At 48.7% G+C, this 17,822-nt stretch overlaps 1 protein-coding gene across 5 annotated transcripts in view; it reads left to right on the plus strand.

Moving 5' to 3' along the window:
• FGF13 (fibroblast growth factor 13) overlaps window positions 1–17,822 on the plus strand; it is a 486,720-nt gene that overhangs the window by 15,201 nt on the left and 453,697 nt on the right. For 2 of the 5 annotated variants that reach the window (XM_081808182.1, XM_081808187.1), the window contains exons 1-2: window positions 5,640–5,839; window positions 6,920–7,132. In XM_081808182.1, the coding sequence (XP_081664308.1) occupies window positions 7,084–7,132 (49 nt within the window). In that variant the 5' untranslated portion in view covers window positions 5,640–5,839; window positions 6,920–7,083. Of the gene's footprint in view, window positions 1–5,636; window positions 5,840–6,135; window positions 6,270–6,919; window positions 7,133–17,822 lie in introns of those variants that run through there. The other 3 variants (XM_081808184.1, XM_081808183.1, XM_081808186.1) reach the window with 3 other exon arrangements.

Below are 17,822 nucleotides of genomic sequence, written 5' to 3' on the forward strand. Positions count from 1 at the left end.
TACCGTTTTCCTGTAATCTTCACCTCTCTGAGCTTGTTTCCTCATCTGGAAAATGGAGATAATCACGGTCACTAATTCGGGGTCGCCTTGAATATATAAAGTTGCATGATTTGGGTAAATACTACTACGGAGCAAGAAACCCAGTATAGTGAGTAAATGATGTTATGATGATGAGGCTATTTACCATGCTTTGATGTCCTCTGTGCTATGTAACCATGGGGTGGGCATGGGGGACGGTTAGTTTGAGCAGAGTTTAACCCAGTCCTTGTCATCCAGGAGCATACAATCTCAAGGATTCTAGATGCGGGCAAATCAAAGTGTGCTAAGCACTTACTACCATATCCAAGAAGTTTTCAACAAATACAGTTGTTCTGTCTGAAATCTTTTCCATTGGTATCGTCACTGTAACCACTAGAAGGGAGGCAAGAGCAGGATTTGAAAATCTTCTGGGAACTGACCTGGGCCAAAGTCTTTTGTGTGTTATTTACTGGGCGAAATGATGGCTAGGCCCTCTGTTTCTGATGTAGAGAAAAACAGGAGCTTGCTGTGAGGAAAAGGCCACCTTTGATTATCTATTCCTCTTGACACAGGAGATTCTTGAATGCTGTGGAATGATAGGGATTCTGGGTGGAAAACCAGTGCTGCCCAGTGACGTTCCTTGTTTGGGAGCGAGACTGAATCCTTGAACAAGCCGTAGCTCATTATTTCCTTCTTCGCTGGACATGAAAGTGATAAAACATTTAAAGATGTTCATTCTCTCTCTCTTTTTTAAAGTTTGTTTACTTTTTTTAGTAGTCTCTACATCCAGTGTGGGGCTCGAACTCACAACCCTGAAATCGAGAGGTGCACGCTCTTCTGACTGAGACAGCCAGGCGTCCCTAAAGATGTCCACTCTTGACTGGCATCCCAACAACACGTTATAATGTTCCAAATGTTCAATTTCAAGAGAGGCAGAAAATCCCATTTATGTAGATTGGAAAGGTCTTCGTATTAAGCTGTTTTGGAATAAATCACTGATATCTCTCTGTCATAACTGGCACCCACTCTAAAAACCCATTCTGGTCTGTAACAAGGCCAAGGAATGGAGACCACTGGGTCCCAAAATGGTTCTAGAACTTGCATTTCAGTCATCTCTTGCCATGTGTAACAGTTTACCCCAAAATGGACTGGCTTAAAACAACCATTTTGCACATAAATCTGTGGGTTGGGAATTTGGGCAGGGTGCAGCAAGACTGGCCTGTCACCTCAAAAGGCTGGGAGCTGGCTGGGACAGCTTGACTGGGGTCCTCTGTCTGGAGTTTTGTTCTTGCCATCAGCTGGGTTCCTCACAACACATGTCTCAGGGTGCCTGCCTTCTTATATGGTACCTGGCTCCCTCCGGGGACAAGACGAAGCTGCCAAATCCCTTAAGGGCTAGGCCTTGAACTGGCCACACTCTATTGGTAAAAACCAGTCATGAGGCCAGCCTGGATTCAAGGGGACTTTACCTCTAGAGGGTGGAGTGGTGTATGCCTATAGGATTAGGAGAAATTTTGGGTCACTCTTCTACTTACCATTTCTGCATAGCTTATTGCCCTAAAACTTAGCAGCTGAAAACATCCATTTAATTTGGCTCAGAATTTTACAGGCTAGGGATTTGAGAAGGGCTCCCCCGCACAGTTCTCCACTGATGGGTCTCTCCCCAGGTTGCGGTCAGATGTCATGTGGTGGTTTGGGCTAGACACCCAAGACGGGTCTCTTGCTTGGCCGGCAATCAACGATGGCTGTTGGTTGGGAGCCCAGCTAACAGTGTCAGCCAGAGAGTCTAGAGGTGAACTCGCCAGCATGCCTATCTCAGAGTAGGCAGATTTCATGCATGCGGCTGGCTGGCTTACCCCAGAGCAGACATCCCAAGAGGGCCAGGCAGAAGCTGCATGGCCTTTTCTAACCTAGCCTGAGAGTAATAGAGCATCACTGCTGCCATACTCTATAGATTGAAGCATTTATTTTTTATTTTTTTAAATTTTTTTTTAAAGATTTTATTTATTTATTTGAGACAGAGAGAATGAGAGAGACAGAGAGCACATGAGAGGGGATAGGGTCAGAAGACGAAGCAGACTCCCTGCCGAGCAGGGAGCCCGATGCGGGACTCGATCCAGGGACTCCCGGATCATGACCTGAGCCGAAGGCAGTCGCCTAACCAACTGAGCCACCCAGGCGCCCTATAGATTGAAGCATTTAGAAGCTTACCCAGCATCAAGGGGGAGAGGTCAGAGTGCCCAGTGGCCATGTTTTAAAACTGCCACAGTGACCATCTTTGGAGATGATCTTACCTAACTCTTTCATCACAGAAATCCACAACTCAAGATTCCGATCGAAAGCAATCTTAACGGGTGATGGAGATGAACACTGTAGGGTTTGAATCAGAAATGAATGCCTTTCAGAGCTCTAGCATTTGGATCTCAAAGTTCAAATTGCTAAGATGTGAGCTTAAAAAATGAAAGTGATTTCCAACTCCTAGATCTTGGCCCAGTGGGCCTTTCTTTATCTCAAGTACCCTGGCTTCAAGTGTGGCTTTTGCCAGGCTGCCTCCTTTTGACCAGCTTTCTGCTGTGAAGTGTTTCTGCAAATGAAAAACACATTTGGTCCAGTGAGAAGAAGTCTTGTCACTAAAGCATCTAATTTGGTGGTGCCTGATGACAATGGCTTTACACTCAGCCAGTCCAAACCTGCCAGGAAAGAGCCCTAAGTGTATCTGCCCTCCGTGCCCCGACTCACCCCAACCTTACCCTCCAGCACAGACAGTGGAAGCATGTGGCATCTTGCCCAGAAACACTGCTCAGAGCTGCCGGGGGAATGAGCAAACCTGGAATCCAGAGGCTGGTGTCTTGAGGCATTGGGAGACTGGCATGAAACAGACACCAGAAGGATGATAGGGCCAAGAGAACGAAACTCTCAGGACTTTTCCCACTTTCCTTCCAAAGACTCAAGCCTCCGCCCCTTCCTCTGGAAAACCCCCAGACCTCTGTAGAGGTGTGGCCATGCAGCATTTTGCCTTAGCCTATTGCTTTCATTCCAGGACCAAGCCACTCAACTCCACCAGACACCGCCCGTGCCCCATGTTTTATCAGATATATGGAGCTCTCTCTCATAGGATGGGCAGAGACAGGATGGACAGGACCATGTTACCATAGTGACAAGGCAGCGAGAAGTGAAGGGATCAGGTAGTGTCAATTGCTAGGCTTTGAAAAGTGAAGGCACTTCTACCTTGGTGGGAAGGGGCAGAAGGATCCGGGTGGGAAAGAGGAAGTGCTACAGACTAAGCCGGGGCTTCACTGAGATGCTTCGAGACTACTCCATTTGGTTGAGGGGAAAGACTACCTCCTGAATGGCCTCATGCAGATGGCAGATCCTCTTCCAGCTGACCATCCTGAGTTACCAAGTAGCGCGGGGGCACTGGCGCATGCCTTTTTCTGAGACAATACCAATAACATTCTGTTCATATTAAACACAGGGCTTTGAAAAGGGGAAAGCCCCAGGGTTTCTACAAAACAGGCTACCCATGACCTCCCTAGTAGGGTCTTCAGCTTTATTTAGGTGAGACTGCCTATCCTGGCACTTCATAATCCTTGGTCTCTGGCACAAATGCACGCACTTACGATGTCACTGATTTGCCCCCGTATGGACACACGTCACTGTATTGTTCTTGCCTGCGGTGTCTGTTTTCTTTATCTTCTGATCATTTCTTTTGCAGGGTGGTTTATGGTGAAAGAAACACACTTTACCTGTTTGTGTTCATGGATAGACAGATTCCACTAATACTCCCAAACAGACATCTCAACTCGTCTGAATCATATTAACTAACCCAGGTTTACTCATATGTTAATGAACTAGTGTTCTTCAAGGAACAGGGTGATATCTGGCTTCCAGGAAAGTTACCTTTGCTGGAGGTGCCATTGGTAACAGGGTTTGGAGGGGAAGGGGAAAGTCTTACCTGCGCTGAGAACTTTCCTGGAAATCTGGAAATGTTAATGTGGCAGGAAAGCTGAGGTACTCAGGACAGACATAAGTATCATGCTTATTATTTCCCAAGATAGAGACTGACCCTTTTCCTAAAAGAAGGTCTTGTCGCTTATTGGGGGTATGTGGACAAAGAAAATGTTCTGTGTATGCAAGAGGTGTGTGTGTGTGTGTGTGTGTGTACACATACATGTGTGTTTGAATGTGCTGAGTTAAGGGAGTTTGAAAAGTTTTAGGGGTTTAGGACCAGCAGATAGATCGAGTAAAAATGTTCTCCCCCCGACCTTTCAAGAGGCTGATAGGAGGGTTGAGAGACCATGTGGTCTAATAGAAGAGCACTGTCTAAAATGACAGACTCAACTCCTGTCCTATCCTGGCTCTCCTAGTTTTTTTTTTGTCCAGGCTTCTTCACTTACCAGCTGTGTGACCTCCAGGCAACTTCCTTAACCTCTCTGAGCTGCAATTTTCTCTCACTTGTACAATGGAAATAGCGATACCAACACTTCCTAGGGCTGTTGTAAAGATGAAATAAGATAATGATGTAAAGATTTTAGTGTGCTGCTTGATGGAAGGTGGGCACTAAATCCAAGGTAACCGACTATTGGGTGTACATTATCTAAGGACTCTACCATCTTCCTCTCCACCTTTCCTCTAAACTCACCCAAGTCTCCACCCCCCCCTTTGATTTCCGGTCATTTGAAGAGAAATTCCTTCTTTCCCAAAGTACTGGTATTAATTAATGGTCTAACCTTGGGTTGGGTAATCACATTGTGTCATCAGCCTCCCGATTATTAGATATAATTTACAGGAAAAACAGACCTGAAATTCCTCCCAGCCCGAGGACAGAGGCTGCAAATTGAGTTTAGAGGGATGCTGACCTTTAGACCCCGGCTGGCTTGGGAGGCAGCCCATTCTCCTGGTCTTGAAAGCCACAGCAGGCTCTTGTAATTGAGTTACCGCCTGGGATTCAGTGGGACTAATCCATCTATATGATTTCTTTGCCTGGTTTAATGCCATTAACGAAACCGAATTAAGGAGCGGGTGGAGTTGGGTGGGACGAGGGGAAACGGATTTTCTGCGTGGGAGTCGCTGCCGAGTCTCCACTGCCAGGCTGGAGCCTCTGGTCTGATTAATGGACGGCTCCGAGGACCAAGTCATGTTAGCGTCCAGGTCACCCCAGCCCCTCAACCGTGCGCCGAGCTTCCGGGTACCCGCGCGGCCAAAAAGGGGCCCTCACGGAACGGGTTTCCCAGATCGCCCCAGGGTTGATTCCTGAGTACTCTGTCCCCCCATCCCCCCTCCTTGGCCCTTTCTCTCTCCTCAGTCGCCCCCTCTTGTACAATTTTCGAGCGGTTTTCCTTCCAGTTCAAATCTTCAGGGACCTTCCCAGTGTTTTGTCACTAGCGTGCCCCAGGCGACATGCCGATCCCACTTATCCCGCCCTCTCCAGCACTCGCCCCCCCCCCACCCCCGCCCAGTGCCACCTCACTCCGTTTGCTTGGGGTTGGCTATCCTGGATGGTGGGCACTCTTCGCGCCCAGTTTGCCAACCAGAGCGATCAGCCCTAGGAGGAGGGGCCTGCGTGAGGGGGTGGGGGTGGGAGGTGGCAGCCGCCGCGGTCAGTTTCACTGTCTGCCCTAGTGACACCCAGATCCCAGCGCGCCCTTCTCCCTGCCGGGAGAGCCCGGCTGTCTCAACTTGGGCAGCTGGCGGGAGGCGAGGAGTCGCCGACTTCCCGGACTGAGATTCCACCGTTCGGTGCAGGCAGTTGCCAACAGCGGAGTCCCCAAAGCGTAGGTGACGACGAGCGCGGGCCCGGGCAGCGCTGCGGGGACGACAGGTGCTGGGAGCAGAGGGGCTAACCGGGACGGGCTAGGGGGTGCGACGGGCTTCGATCTCGGCGGCCGACGGTGCGAGCCCGCTCCGGCGGCGCCCGCGGGCCCAGCCTGCCCAGGAGGGGCCGGGGGGTAGGGGGACGCCCGGCCGCCACGCTTGCCCGCTCTCCGCTGGGCTCGCCGGGGTTTTGCCAACCGGCGGCTGACGTCGGCGCGCCCCTGCCGAGCTCTCCTTTTACTACAGCCGGCAGGCGGCTCCGTGCGGGCCCCGCCCTCGCCGGCCCCCGCCCCCCGCGTGCCCACACCTTGCCGTTTATATAGAATGCGCCGCGGGCTGAATTCGCGGCTCTCTGGGACCGGAGAGTTCTGGGGAAGGAGAGCGCGAGCGAGGGAGCGGGCGAGCTCCGAGGGGGTGTGGGTGTAGGGAGAGAGCAGGTAAGGGCCATCGGTTCCCGCTCCTCCGCTCGCGAGCCACTCGGGCCCCCCTTTTGGCAAAATAACAGCAACCTGAAAATTGATTAAACAGAAAGAAAGAGGCGACCCTCCCCTCTCGATTCTCCGCGGGCAAGGAGCTGCGCGGCTCTGCGGTGTAACAGGCTCACACGTTGCTCATCACATGTTCAAACATTTCCCTTTCGGGGAGGCTCGTTATTTTTAAGTGAATATTTTCGTCTTTGTTTTGATTTTTTTTCAGCCTTCCTCGGGTTTTTATTTTGATTGAGTTGGCGGCCCGCAGCGGATTGAGAGAGGCGGGGGGAAAGCAGCCCGCCGGTGCGCGGGCAGCCCACCCAGGCAATTCCCCGCGCGGCCCGCGCCGGCCCGGCGAGCGGCCCGCGCGGAGCCCGGGGAGGCCGGCGGCGGAGCCGGGAGCCCCGGCCGCACCTCTCGGCGGCCCGGGGGGTGGCGAGCGCGGCCCTGGGCGGGCGGGCGGGCGCGGAGGGAGCGCCGCGCCGCTTTGTCTCTTCACTTCTTGAGCAAGGCGAGCGGCTCCTCCCGCGGCCGGCCGCTCGGGCTCGCGGCGGCGGCGACGGCGGCGGCGGCGGCTCCTCCTTCACCCCTCTCCTTTCCTCCCCACTCTCTCGTAGGCAGCGGCGGCGGCGGCAGCGGTGGGGAAAAGCGGATTCCGCCCCGAGCCACACCGAGGGGAGCTCGCGGTCGCGACTTGCCGCCCTAAGCACTCTCCGAAGTCCGGCCCGCTCGGCGAGGACTTCTGTCTCCTGGGCGACCCTTGTCAAGCAAGCTGGGATCTATGAGTGGAAAGGTGACCAAGCCCAAAGAGGAGAAAGATGCTTCTAAGGGTAAGCCCGCCCGCCCGGTCCGCCGGCTTCCCTTCCCTTGGTTTCCCTCGCCCCCTCGCGTGCGCGCCGCCCTTCGGCGGCTCCCTGCCTCCCTGACGGAGCCTAAGCTGCCCGTGACCTCTGCGACCCCGGGCGAGAAAGGAGGGGGGGGCGGGCCGCGGGGGGGGGGCTGGGGTTGCACCACTTTCCCTCCTTCCTCGTGGAATTGTCGCCCCGCGAGTGCCTCCAGCCTCTTCCACTCCCCCTCTGGACGCACCGTGGTGGCGCTGCGGGCGACCCGAGCTGCTGCAGCCCGGAGCGCCAGGAACAGCGCTGCCTGCTACGGGCCGGCCGCCTGTCTGTGCGAGTGCATCTGTGTGCGTGTGCGCGAGTGTGCATATGTGTGCTGCGCGGGTGCAACATGGTGACATACTCAGGAATCTGCCCCACTCTCAGAAACCCAAGCTCGAATCCACCTTCAACCCCCTCTCCCCGCCCCCAATGCAAACAAAGAGCCTGGCCGAGACGCAAAACCCCTCCCCCCACGCTCCTTTCCCCCTCACACCCCCTATTCCCCAACTCTCTACCCCCTCCCCAGAAGGCAGGAGCTTGCAACCTTCGACACGCCGCGTGCAAAAGTGAGCAATCCTGGTGCCCCGGCGCCGCCCGCGCTGCGCCTCGGCAGCGCAGCCTCGCCAAGCCCCTGGAGAACAAAGGCTGTTGTCCCCTTGCCACTAGTGCCCAGCGGGAGCGGGCCTCCGCGGGAGGGGACAGTCCCCTCTCTCCGCTTTCTGGGGTTCAGCCACCTGGCCCGGGGCACCCGGCCGCCGGTCCCCCGGAGTGTGCATCTCGGCCTGGGGCCTCCCACCGGCGGGTTGGGGAGGCGCAGCAGAGCAGGGCTCACACCCGGGAGAACTCAGAAGAAGGAAGGGGGGGGGTCCTCCTGACCCCCGCCAGCGCTAGCCTTTGCCTTGCTAAGGACCCGGCTTAGCTCTGGAATGTAAGCTGGAGATGAGCATCCTTGGAGCTCCGGGTGCAGGGAGAGGCGCAGAGAGGGGTGTGGTAAGAGCAGTTGGGAAAGGCAGGTGCCTTAGAAGCAAGTGTCCGGAATGGTTACAGAGCAGACGCCGGAGTGGGCTGGACCGGTTCTGAGGGCCCCAGGCGCGCTGATCCGCAGCGACCCACACCGAGTCCACGCTGCAGAAATGGGACTGCAGGGAGGGAGCCCCAGCTTTCGTTCACGGGGCCCTAATTCCTCCCTGCACCCTGGGGCCCCCTTCCCTCCCACTCCTGTCCCTATTCCTTTTTCTCATCTCCTCCTTCTCGCCTCTCCCCATCTCAGAGCTTTCTCTCCCCGGGAGATTCTAGGACAGCACCAGCCCTCCCCCGCTGAAAGTTGTCAAAAGTCTTCAGCTCAGGGCCTTTATCCTTGTTTCTAAATGGAGTCGATCTCTTCCAATTAGGCAAAGCGTTGAGGAAAGGCTGGCAAGTTTGTGTGTCTGTGTCGGGGGGTATAGGTCTGTTGTCCTAAGGGTCAGTGTTACCACTGGCCTGGCTTCAGGCCAGGGTTCAGCCCGTCCGCCCCCACTTCATAGGTGCTGGCTGTTTGAGGTGCGCAGATGAATTGAAACAGTCGCTTGGAAAGTAGAACTCTGGGTGTACATTTCCAGAGCTTTCCTCATTGTAGTTTGTCTTAAACAGGCATTCATAGGTTTAAGAGAAAATGACTTCAGATTCGTTAAAAGGTTTTGTTTTGCCATGAGGGCCCAGAGAGGTAACAGCAATGGAAGATTGTAGCACCAAACTGATCTAGTCCAGTGATTCCCCTTCTGAATCTGGGAGTACTTCGGCTTTGTTTCTAGAACTTTGGTTCCTGATTTCCAGCAGGTGGTTACCTAAGGTTTATTTCAGGCTGCCTTTGGGAGGGCCCTGAATCCAAATTCATTCATGGAAAGTGAGTTGCTCTTTTAGGACTATAATTTGCAATTGGCCAGAATGGAGTAACAAGTCTGGAAACATTAGGACAGGTCTCTGTAACTCAATGATGAAAATTTTTACTAGGCGCATGTCGTAACATTTTCTCATGTTGACTCACCACACTTGAAACCGAATACCTCTCTGTAGGAATTATGTAATTAGCACTTGGAATTATGGTTGAAATTAGAAGAAATTAAAGTAATTTTATAAGACAACTTTTAAGAAGGGAGTTTACTTTCCCGAGGAGATGGGAATCTTATGGATGCTGAGAGCGGAGTTCCATTTCTGCCTCTGTTGGTTGTTGAATTTAGAGCATTTTGAAAATAGTCAATGCGTAATAGTTAGCTTTTTATTCTTTCAAGTATGTTAAAAGCCTTATGCGACCAAATTTGAAAGACTACTTTTTATGTTAGAGATGAAAGATAGCAGGTCTTATTTCTATTTTAACCAATGAAGATTTCCGACCATATTCATGAAGAGGTTTGGTTATTTACAAATTTCCTATGTATGGGTCATTTTTGAATTTTTTTTTTTTTAAGCTAAAGGGACTCATGAGCACACTCTTTGCAACATGGCAAGGCACAGGATTGAACATTTAATAGATACTTTGAATATACACACATTTGGTTTTGAACAACAGTGTGACAATGATTGAATCAAGTCAGTTATTTGAATGAATTTCATGATCTGTTTCAGAGCCTACTGTTTATTTAAATTCAGCCTCCCACCCCATCATCTGGGGTTCATGCCCACAGCCTGGAAGACTATAATATAGTGTTTCTAGAGTTCTTAAAGCACAGATAGTAGGTAATCAGTAAGTTATTTCATGCTGCTGAATGAAATTTGGCTTTCAGACACACAAATTGCCGATTGTCTTTAAATGACATTTTCTTCAACTCATTGAGGGTAAGACCAGTCTCAGTGATGGGCAGTGATCTTTTTGATAATCTTTTCAATAACGTAGCGAGATGAGATAGTCTGTCCTCTTTGTTGGGGGGGAGGGTGGGAATCTTGATTTTGTTTGAAACTATGAAAATGGCCTCTTGTGTAGCAAATCACCTTTTGTTCATTTCTTTAGGCTTTACATAAACTTTTAATTTGGCAGATATGTATATAGTTAGCAGCACTCAGCTTCTGAACAGGAGGACCTATTTCCATTTCAGGGAAGAAGAAAGCATAACATTTGTTTGTTCAAGTCGATATTCACTTAGCTTTGACTCACTCTTCTCTACCTTGTCACATACAATCTTCTCAGCAGTTCTCTGTTGGAAAAGCACTCAGTTAAGGCTGGGTCTGGTTTCCTGCAACTGTGTTATGTGGCATTCAGAAAGCGTGTAGCCTGCTCCAGATAAAACCAAATGCATCCCTGGATTGAGTAAAAGGGCTAGCCAGTTCTCGATTTCAAAGCTGCCATTTGGCTTGTAGCTACCTGTTTGGAGTTGGGTATGTGTTTTCAACCACCTTTTCCCCTTGTGCTTATGGAGAGCCATCTCAACCAGGCAAGTTTCAAGGCCCTGTGATATGGGCTGTGGGTTCTCTTGGAGAGACAGTCGGTAATAGCGGTCAGGCTGGGCTTCTGCTGGCTGCTGGGGATGGAGGACAATTCCACGCATAGTGCAGGAAACCAGCCACTGGCACAGCTATTGCTGTACTTGGTTGTGGTGCCAGCATGCTTTTATGGGTACGGCTCATTTTCTGCTCCTTTCCTGGCCGTTCCCAATAGCCTGTCTAACCATACCTAAGGATGGGACATTGTGGTCAGGCAGCCAGCATATCAAGTACTGAACCCCGAATGCCATTCCCAAAGATCATCTTGGTCTTGGTGGATTGCTGTAATAGCTTCCGTCAAGTGTCTTTCTCGAATTTGGGCCAGGCAAAGCAGGTGCTTGGAGGTATTTTACCCACAAGAAATCATGACATTGGTGACTTCTTACTAAAAACTAACAGTCATAATCTACCTATTATCATGTAGGGACTTGATTTTTTTCACCTTGTGGATAAATCCTCATGGACCAGTGGTTTTATGGAGCGTCATAAACCCCATGTTTTCTTCTATGCTGAGGATAGTGATCACCGCCTTGGTGAGGGTGTGTGGCCAAGGAGATCTCGAATCAGAAATGTCAGTCTGTTCTTGGGGATAGGTGCAGAAGAGGAGTGCACAGTGCCCACCCCCCCACCCAGTCCTCTTCATTATGATTCCTAGTGGTGTGCAGCTTCCTTATTGGCAGAGGCCGAAGCGAAAAGGAGGAGCACGTTGGGACGTGGGTTAGGGGTGCTGTATCTTCTTACTGAGTGTTCCTTCCTCTAAGTCTCTTTCTGGTACAGTTCAGATCCTTAAAGGGGCTTAGGGCGCGTCCTCAGGGTGGAGATGTGGGTGAGGTTGGAGTGGGAATGGACTTGGGGTTGGGGCCGGGGTGAGAAGCAGAAAGTGAGCTGTGGGGCGAAGGGGAAAGGGTTGAGGCCCACGCCCAGGGCAGGGAAATGTATGGTGGCCCTGAGAACAGGCTCAGAACAGGGAAGGGAATGGGGATCAGGGTTTTTGGGTGGTAAGCTGGAGGGCCGAGTTGTGTGGCAGCGAGTAGGGAGATGAAACTGTTAACATTCCAGGTCTCTTTGCAGCTGTGCTGTTTTATGTTCAAATCAACTCCTCATTCTGGGAATTAGAATCAACATAGAACAAGCAGAATGTGTTGCAGCTCTTCAAATGTATCCAATAAAAAGGCTTTCTAGTGTCTGCTTCATTATGGCTTATATTTTTGGAGTTGAGAAATTTGAAAGGAATAGAAAATAATTGCCACGATTAAACAATTCAAGGAGAAAAATTCCCATGAATTAAAATACGGCGGGTGGAGGGGATCCCACATGTCTATTACTTTGCCAAGCTTAACATGCTCTTTGAAATGTAAAGCTTAGGCACATACTATGGTTTTAACATTTAGTAGAGAAGACAAACATCCGCAATCGTTGTTTGCAGTCACCAATTTCTGTTTGTCTCTCCAGAAGACACATTAGCCCCAGGATTTCTCAGCACGGGCTGAGGAATGGACTTCAGGTTCACTGTACTGAGAAACATGATTTATCTTAGTCCTCACCAACTTGAAATGTAGCTTATCTGTTTGCGATATCCTGGTTCTACAAACTCACTTGAATCAGATTTCTGACATTTTTTTTTTTTTTTTTTTTTTTTTACTGTGGCATTTTTGTCACTTTGGTGAATGCCATATCTTGATGAAACATTCATTAGGGATGTGGATTTCTGGGTAAATGCATTAATTTCCTAGAGAAGGTGAAATAGTATATAGTGATCATTATGACCACTCCAGCCTGCCGGTCTAATTTCTCCTTGAATTGGAGGGCCATTTATTTTTTCTCTAAAGCAGTGTTTTCCAGGGTATTAACCCTGAAAATGGCAGTTTCATATTAGCAAAGAGATAAGTTCTTGGTTCTTGGGGCACAATGGAAATGGGGACTATTTTATTAAGAATCTGGGTTTGTAAGAGACAAGAAACCCAAATTACAATTACTGTAGGTTGAGATCACTGTAAGTAAAGGCAGTCCTCATACCCTACTCATGCCTCTGCCCTTTGAAATTACTTTTAGCATTGATTTTCAAATGGAAATGGTCTTAGCGTCACTGGCTAATGACCTTCTCCAGAGGCAGGGGGCAGAGGGTAGTAGGTGTCCTTGTTGATTCTTTTAAACTCTTTCAGCACCCTTGGCTTCAGTTGGTGTAAGGTTTGAGTTGACATTCTAGGAGGTGCAGTAGGGCTGGCATGAGCTGGGTTGCTTGCTTGGGCTTCCTACTCTCACCCTTCTGCAGAGACCTCAGATTTAGTTTGGACAGTCACTATTTGGCCTAAAGGAATTCTTGGGTGTACATGTCTGTTCTTTCTGGATCCTGGCAGGAGGGCCTGGGAAGAAAGAACAAAAAATCTGGTGAAAGGCAGGCCTGATCAGAGGCCAAATTAGAAAATAGTTCATTTTTTTAAAGATTTTATTTATTTATTCGAGAGAGAGAGTGAGAGTAAGAGAGCACAAGGGGCGGGGAGCAGCAGAGGGAGAGGGAGAAGCAGATTCCCAGCTGACCAGGGAGCCCGATGCGGGGCTCGATCCCAGGACCCTGGGATCAGGACCTGAGCCGAAGGCAGACGCTTAACCAAGTGAGCCATCCAGGCGCCCTGAAAACAGTTAATTAAAAAAAAAAAAAAATAGGAACCCAATTTCCTTTTGTGTAATTCAAGATTATACACAGTAACTTACACAAATCTGAAATGTGCCTCTTGATTAATTTTGACAAATGTTTACACCCATGTAATCAGTATCAAAATCAAGTTATAGAATATTTTCATCACCCCAGGGAGTTCTCTAATGTTCCTTTCTTGTCATTCCCTCTTCAGAGGCAGCTTCTCTTTTGATTTTGGTCATCATACTTTGCCTGTTATTGAATTTAATTATCAATGGAATCATGCAGTATGCATTCTTTGTTTCTGACACCTAGTCACCTCTCCTTTCAGGAAGCTTCCTTTCTCACTTAACACCCTTTTTCTGGTTTCTTGGGCACCCCTCCCCCCCACACACACACATACTAGGGCACTCAACAGGGTCTTGTACTTGTCAGGCCCATAAGGAGTATTTGTCGAATATTCTCGGCAAGGTAAGGAATTCCTTTAAGCAGGGGTATGTTTGATCGTCATTTAATAACAATGACAATAATCATCATACTTATCATTAGTATAGTAGCTTCTAAATTATGGAGTACTTATTTAGTAAGCATATATTATTTTTACATATATCTCATTTAATCCTCCTGACGGCCAAAGTAGCGATTAGTGTTTATGGGCTTTAGAGATGAGAAAATTCAAGTTTACAGATCGAATGAGGTCACATAGATAGTGGATTGCACCTAGCACAGTGATTGGCATTGTAGTAATTAATGAGTAATTGTAGAATGCATGTAGCAAAACTCATTGGTCCTGTGCTATGTTCATTTCCAGTTTGTTGTCATATCAGAAAGCTGTGTGTAACAGAATGGCTCTGTCACTGTTTCACTTTGGTGTAATCTGATAGATGGCTGGGGATATTTCCATTTTAACTAAGGATTGCCAGAGGCTGAGCTTTAACCCCAAGGAATTAATGTCTGGTTGACTTTCTAGCATCTCGGTTGGTTGAAGAATAATTTTGGTTAGGGTCTTAATACTTTTATTAAACACTAAGGGATTTGACATGAAATATCTCCTGAAATCTTCCTAACAGTCTATCAAGGATAGATACACATACTATTATTATTCCCATTTGATGGATGAAAAAACCGAGTCTCAGAGACTAAGGCCAGTCTGAGGTCACTCAGCTAGCAAGACGGTGGAGTTTGAGCCAAGTTTGACTGACTTCAAATCCACCTCTTTTTTTTTTTTAGAGGGGGGAGGGGCAGAGGGAGAGATAGACTCTTAAGCGGGCCCCACGCCCAGTGAGGAGCCTGAACTCACGACCTGAGCCGAAATCAAGTCAGACACTTAACCAACTGAGCCACCCAGGCGCCTCTCAAATCCACCTCTTAACCGCTGTCATAGTGCCTCCCCACGCAACACGGGGGATGCTTCATCTAATCTCGGTTTGCACAAAGACAAAATTATTTCCTGTTTACCAATGTGGACATGGTTAGGAAGAGCGTGCCCAGGCATACATGCATGACTGCTCCAGGGCTGTGGTCCTCGTGCGGCTGAATGAGTCTCCGAACATTTGTCTGAGTGACTCTTCCCAGCCTGGGTGCACAGAGATGAAAGAAACTCAGTCCTACCTTACGGTTGCCCTTCCTTTCCCTTTGGCCTTGGACATTCTGACTTTTTACTTTTCATTGTGTATCTTCCCTCAACTGGCCATGACTGTGACTTGTAAGATTTAAGCATCTGTCAGTTTGAAAATAATGGTGCTTTTCTCCAGAACTGTGTCTGGGAATTTGTTTCACCTGTGTTCTAAAGATTACACTTCCTCTTAATTCACTGCTGGGTAAAACTCCCAATTGTTTATTTTTTCCCCTAGTACATGGCATATGCTTTCAGTCTGCCTCTCATCAGAATCATCTGTCTCATTTCCTTCTCTTTCTCAACGCTACCCCATTTTCTCTCCCTCCCTCTCTAGAACTCCCTCTCTCCTTTTCTCTCCCCCCTCCTTTCCTTGTCAACAGATGTCAGTGGTCATTAGCTGAATGGGGTTCCTTCGGGTATACTGGGCTCAGTGGAGGATTCTCATTTCTGCATTTTCTCCCCTGATAGCTATATTAACTTGAGTGAAGAAATCCACCCCTTAAAGTGCAGCTCCACAGAAGAGGCTTTTCACTACTTATTATATAACTCATTTTAAATGGAAAAATAAAAAAGTGTGAGCTTTATTTAGTTATTTTTACTATTTATGCTGCCTTCAGTTAGATAATATTTCCAAAAATATATCTTGTTAATGGAGACACAGCCTTGAACGACCATATTAATTATAGTTCTCAAAGTTAGGAATCATGTAGTTCTCTGTGCTGCAGAACCTATGTTTAACAGCTGTAATTAACAGTGATGGGTGTATTGCATGGTTATAGGTAAGTTTAATAACAAACATGAAACCCAGTTCTCAAAAATCCCTCCAAATTATGGAGGTAGCATTTCTACTGCTCTTGAACTGGGGGTTAGTAAACAGATCGAGTTCTTAAAATATTTAGCTTGCTGTTAAAAGTGGAAGTAAACAACCTAAAGAAGGCAGGCTGAGTGCAGTTCTTGAATATGCCTATAGATATTTTCAGAATCTTCTTTCAAGCCTGACTTGGAAAGTATTGTGACTTGACCTGCTTCTTTTGCCTTTGACTTGGATTCTCTGTGTGTAAGCCTGCCTCTCCCCTTGGGGGAGGGGGTGGTTTTTCTGAACATTAAGACTTCCAAGAGCTTGGATCTGCGCGTGGTTTTCAGAGCGCTGAGGACGAGGTGAGCCTTTCTCCTGGAAACAGGGCCGGACGCTCGTCGATGCGGTCAGTCCAGGGAGTATTTGTTGTCCGACTAAGCTGGGAACCGGACGGTAGCGCTGAACGTCCTGGTGACCAGCGTCCGTCAGTCGCCGTGGATCTGGCAGGCGGGTTTATTACAAACCTCGGTGTGCTCATTAGCCTCGTGATGTGGCGGCTGCCTAAAAAAGAAACACGGAAAAGTTGTGTCACCGAAGGTGAAACTTGGCGAAGCGCTGCTCGGCGCCCGGCATGACAAAGCTCCTTGCAGGCGGCGGGCAGCGGACGGCTTTGCCCACTGGCCCGGGTGCCCACGGCCCGGCCCGCCGGCGTGGGGACGCCGCCGCACAGTGATCCGCGGCGCGGGCGGCCGCAGGCGGGGGAAGGGTTCGGTGCTCGCTCGGCACAGCCCTCGGCCTCGCTCGCGATCTGGCCGCGGGCGCTTTGCCGCGGGTGGGGGGCGGTGTTAAGATGGTGGCGGCCGGGCGGGGCCGGAGGGAGCGTGGTGTGTGGCCCCCTCCAGGCCTCCGGGCATCCGCGCTCGCGCTGCGCCTGACCCACCCGCTGGACGCCTCAAAGGCCGGCACGGGAGGCAGAGTCCAATCCAAGCCTTGAAGTCGGGGCTTGGCCAAGACGAGAGCGTTGCTTTCTCTGCCTAATGGTCAATGCTAATTCGGTTTTAGCTCTTCAGAAACCTAGGATGAATCTTGAAGCAGAACATTCAGGGCCGATTTGAATTCATTGGGGCGCTTTTCCCTTGCTTATGTTTCATCGCATCGATTTTTTTTTTTTTTCAGATTACAAAATAATGCATGTTGAGCGGGGACAATTTGGAAAATCTTACAAGCATAGATAAGAAAATACCACCCAAGGGTTCCACTCCTAGGTTAATTTGTTGCGGTTTTCCTTCCAGTGTTTTTTTTCCTCTGAGTTTTAGAATACATGCATATACATGGGTTATTATCTTTGAGAATGTGTGGGATCACGCAATATATACTATAACCTGCTCTTTTCACTCAACAACATAATAGAATGTTTTTCTATGTTATTAAATAATCTTCCACACCATCTTTTTTAGTATGTGCACTCTGGGTGTGGACTTGGGGGTGATGAAGGAGAGATGGTGATTTTTGTGCCTCTGGGTGTGAACAGTTCTTCTGTACTGCCTCGAGATCCATCTCACTGAGCTCCACAAACATTATTAGTATTTTATAAATGTAAATTTATGAATATCCGTATATAAAGATCTATATATGCATGAGTAGATCTGTAAATATAAAATTAAATACATGTAGACAAACCTGCATATGTCTACATAAATAGACATACAATATACTTAGAATAAATCCTCAAAGAAAAGACACCAAAAGGAATCTCTGGGTGGTTGCTTATAGAATATTTATAGTTTTTTTTTTTTTTTTAATTTGTATCTTCTATTTTCTCTACAGTGGATATATATAATGATATTAATCATATAATAAAAAATAATATAGACAAAATATTGCTCATGGGTTGTCTTCATACTGCCTTTTCTGCTCCAGCTCCCACCATTTCTTGATCTAGAATGTTCTACCTATTCTTTCTACGTTTTATGATTCTCCTCTTCTTCCTCCAGGAAACAAGCCTCTCTTCCACCCTCCCCGCAGGAACTGCTTACTCCTGACACTGGGCTTCTGGCAGTTCCCATGGGCTACTGTGGATAACTCTATGATGAACTTTTCACCTGCTTAGGTTTTAGCTCCCCAACTAGATTGTAAC

This window comes from Leptonychotes weddellii, chromosome X (genome assembly GCF_054177405.1).
Source record: "Leptonychotes weddellii isolate Sample4059 chromosome X, ASM5417740v2, whole genome shotgun sequence".
In the NCBI taxonomy this organism is placed as follows: domain Eukaryota; kingdom Metazoa; phylum Chordata; class Mammalia; order Carnivora; family Phocidae; genus Leptonychotes; species Leptonychotes weddellii.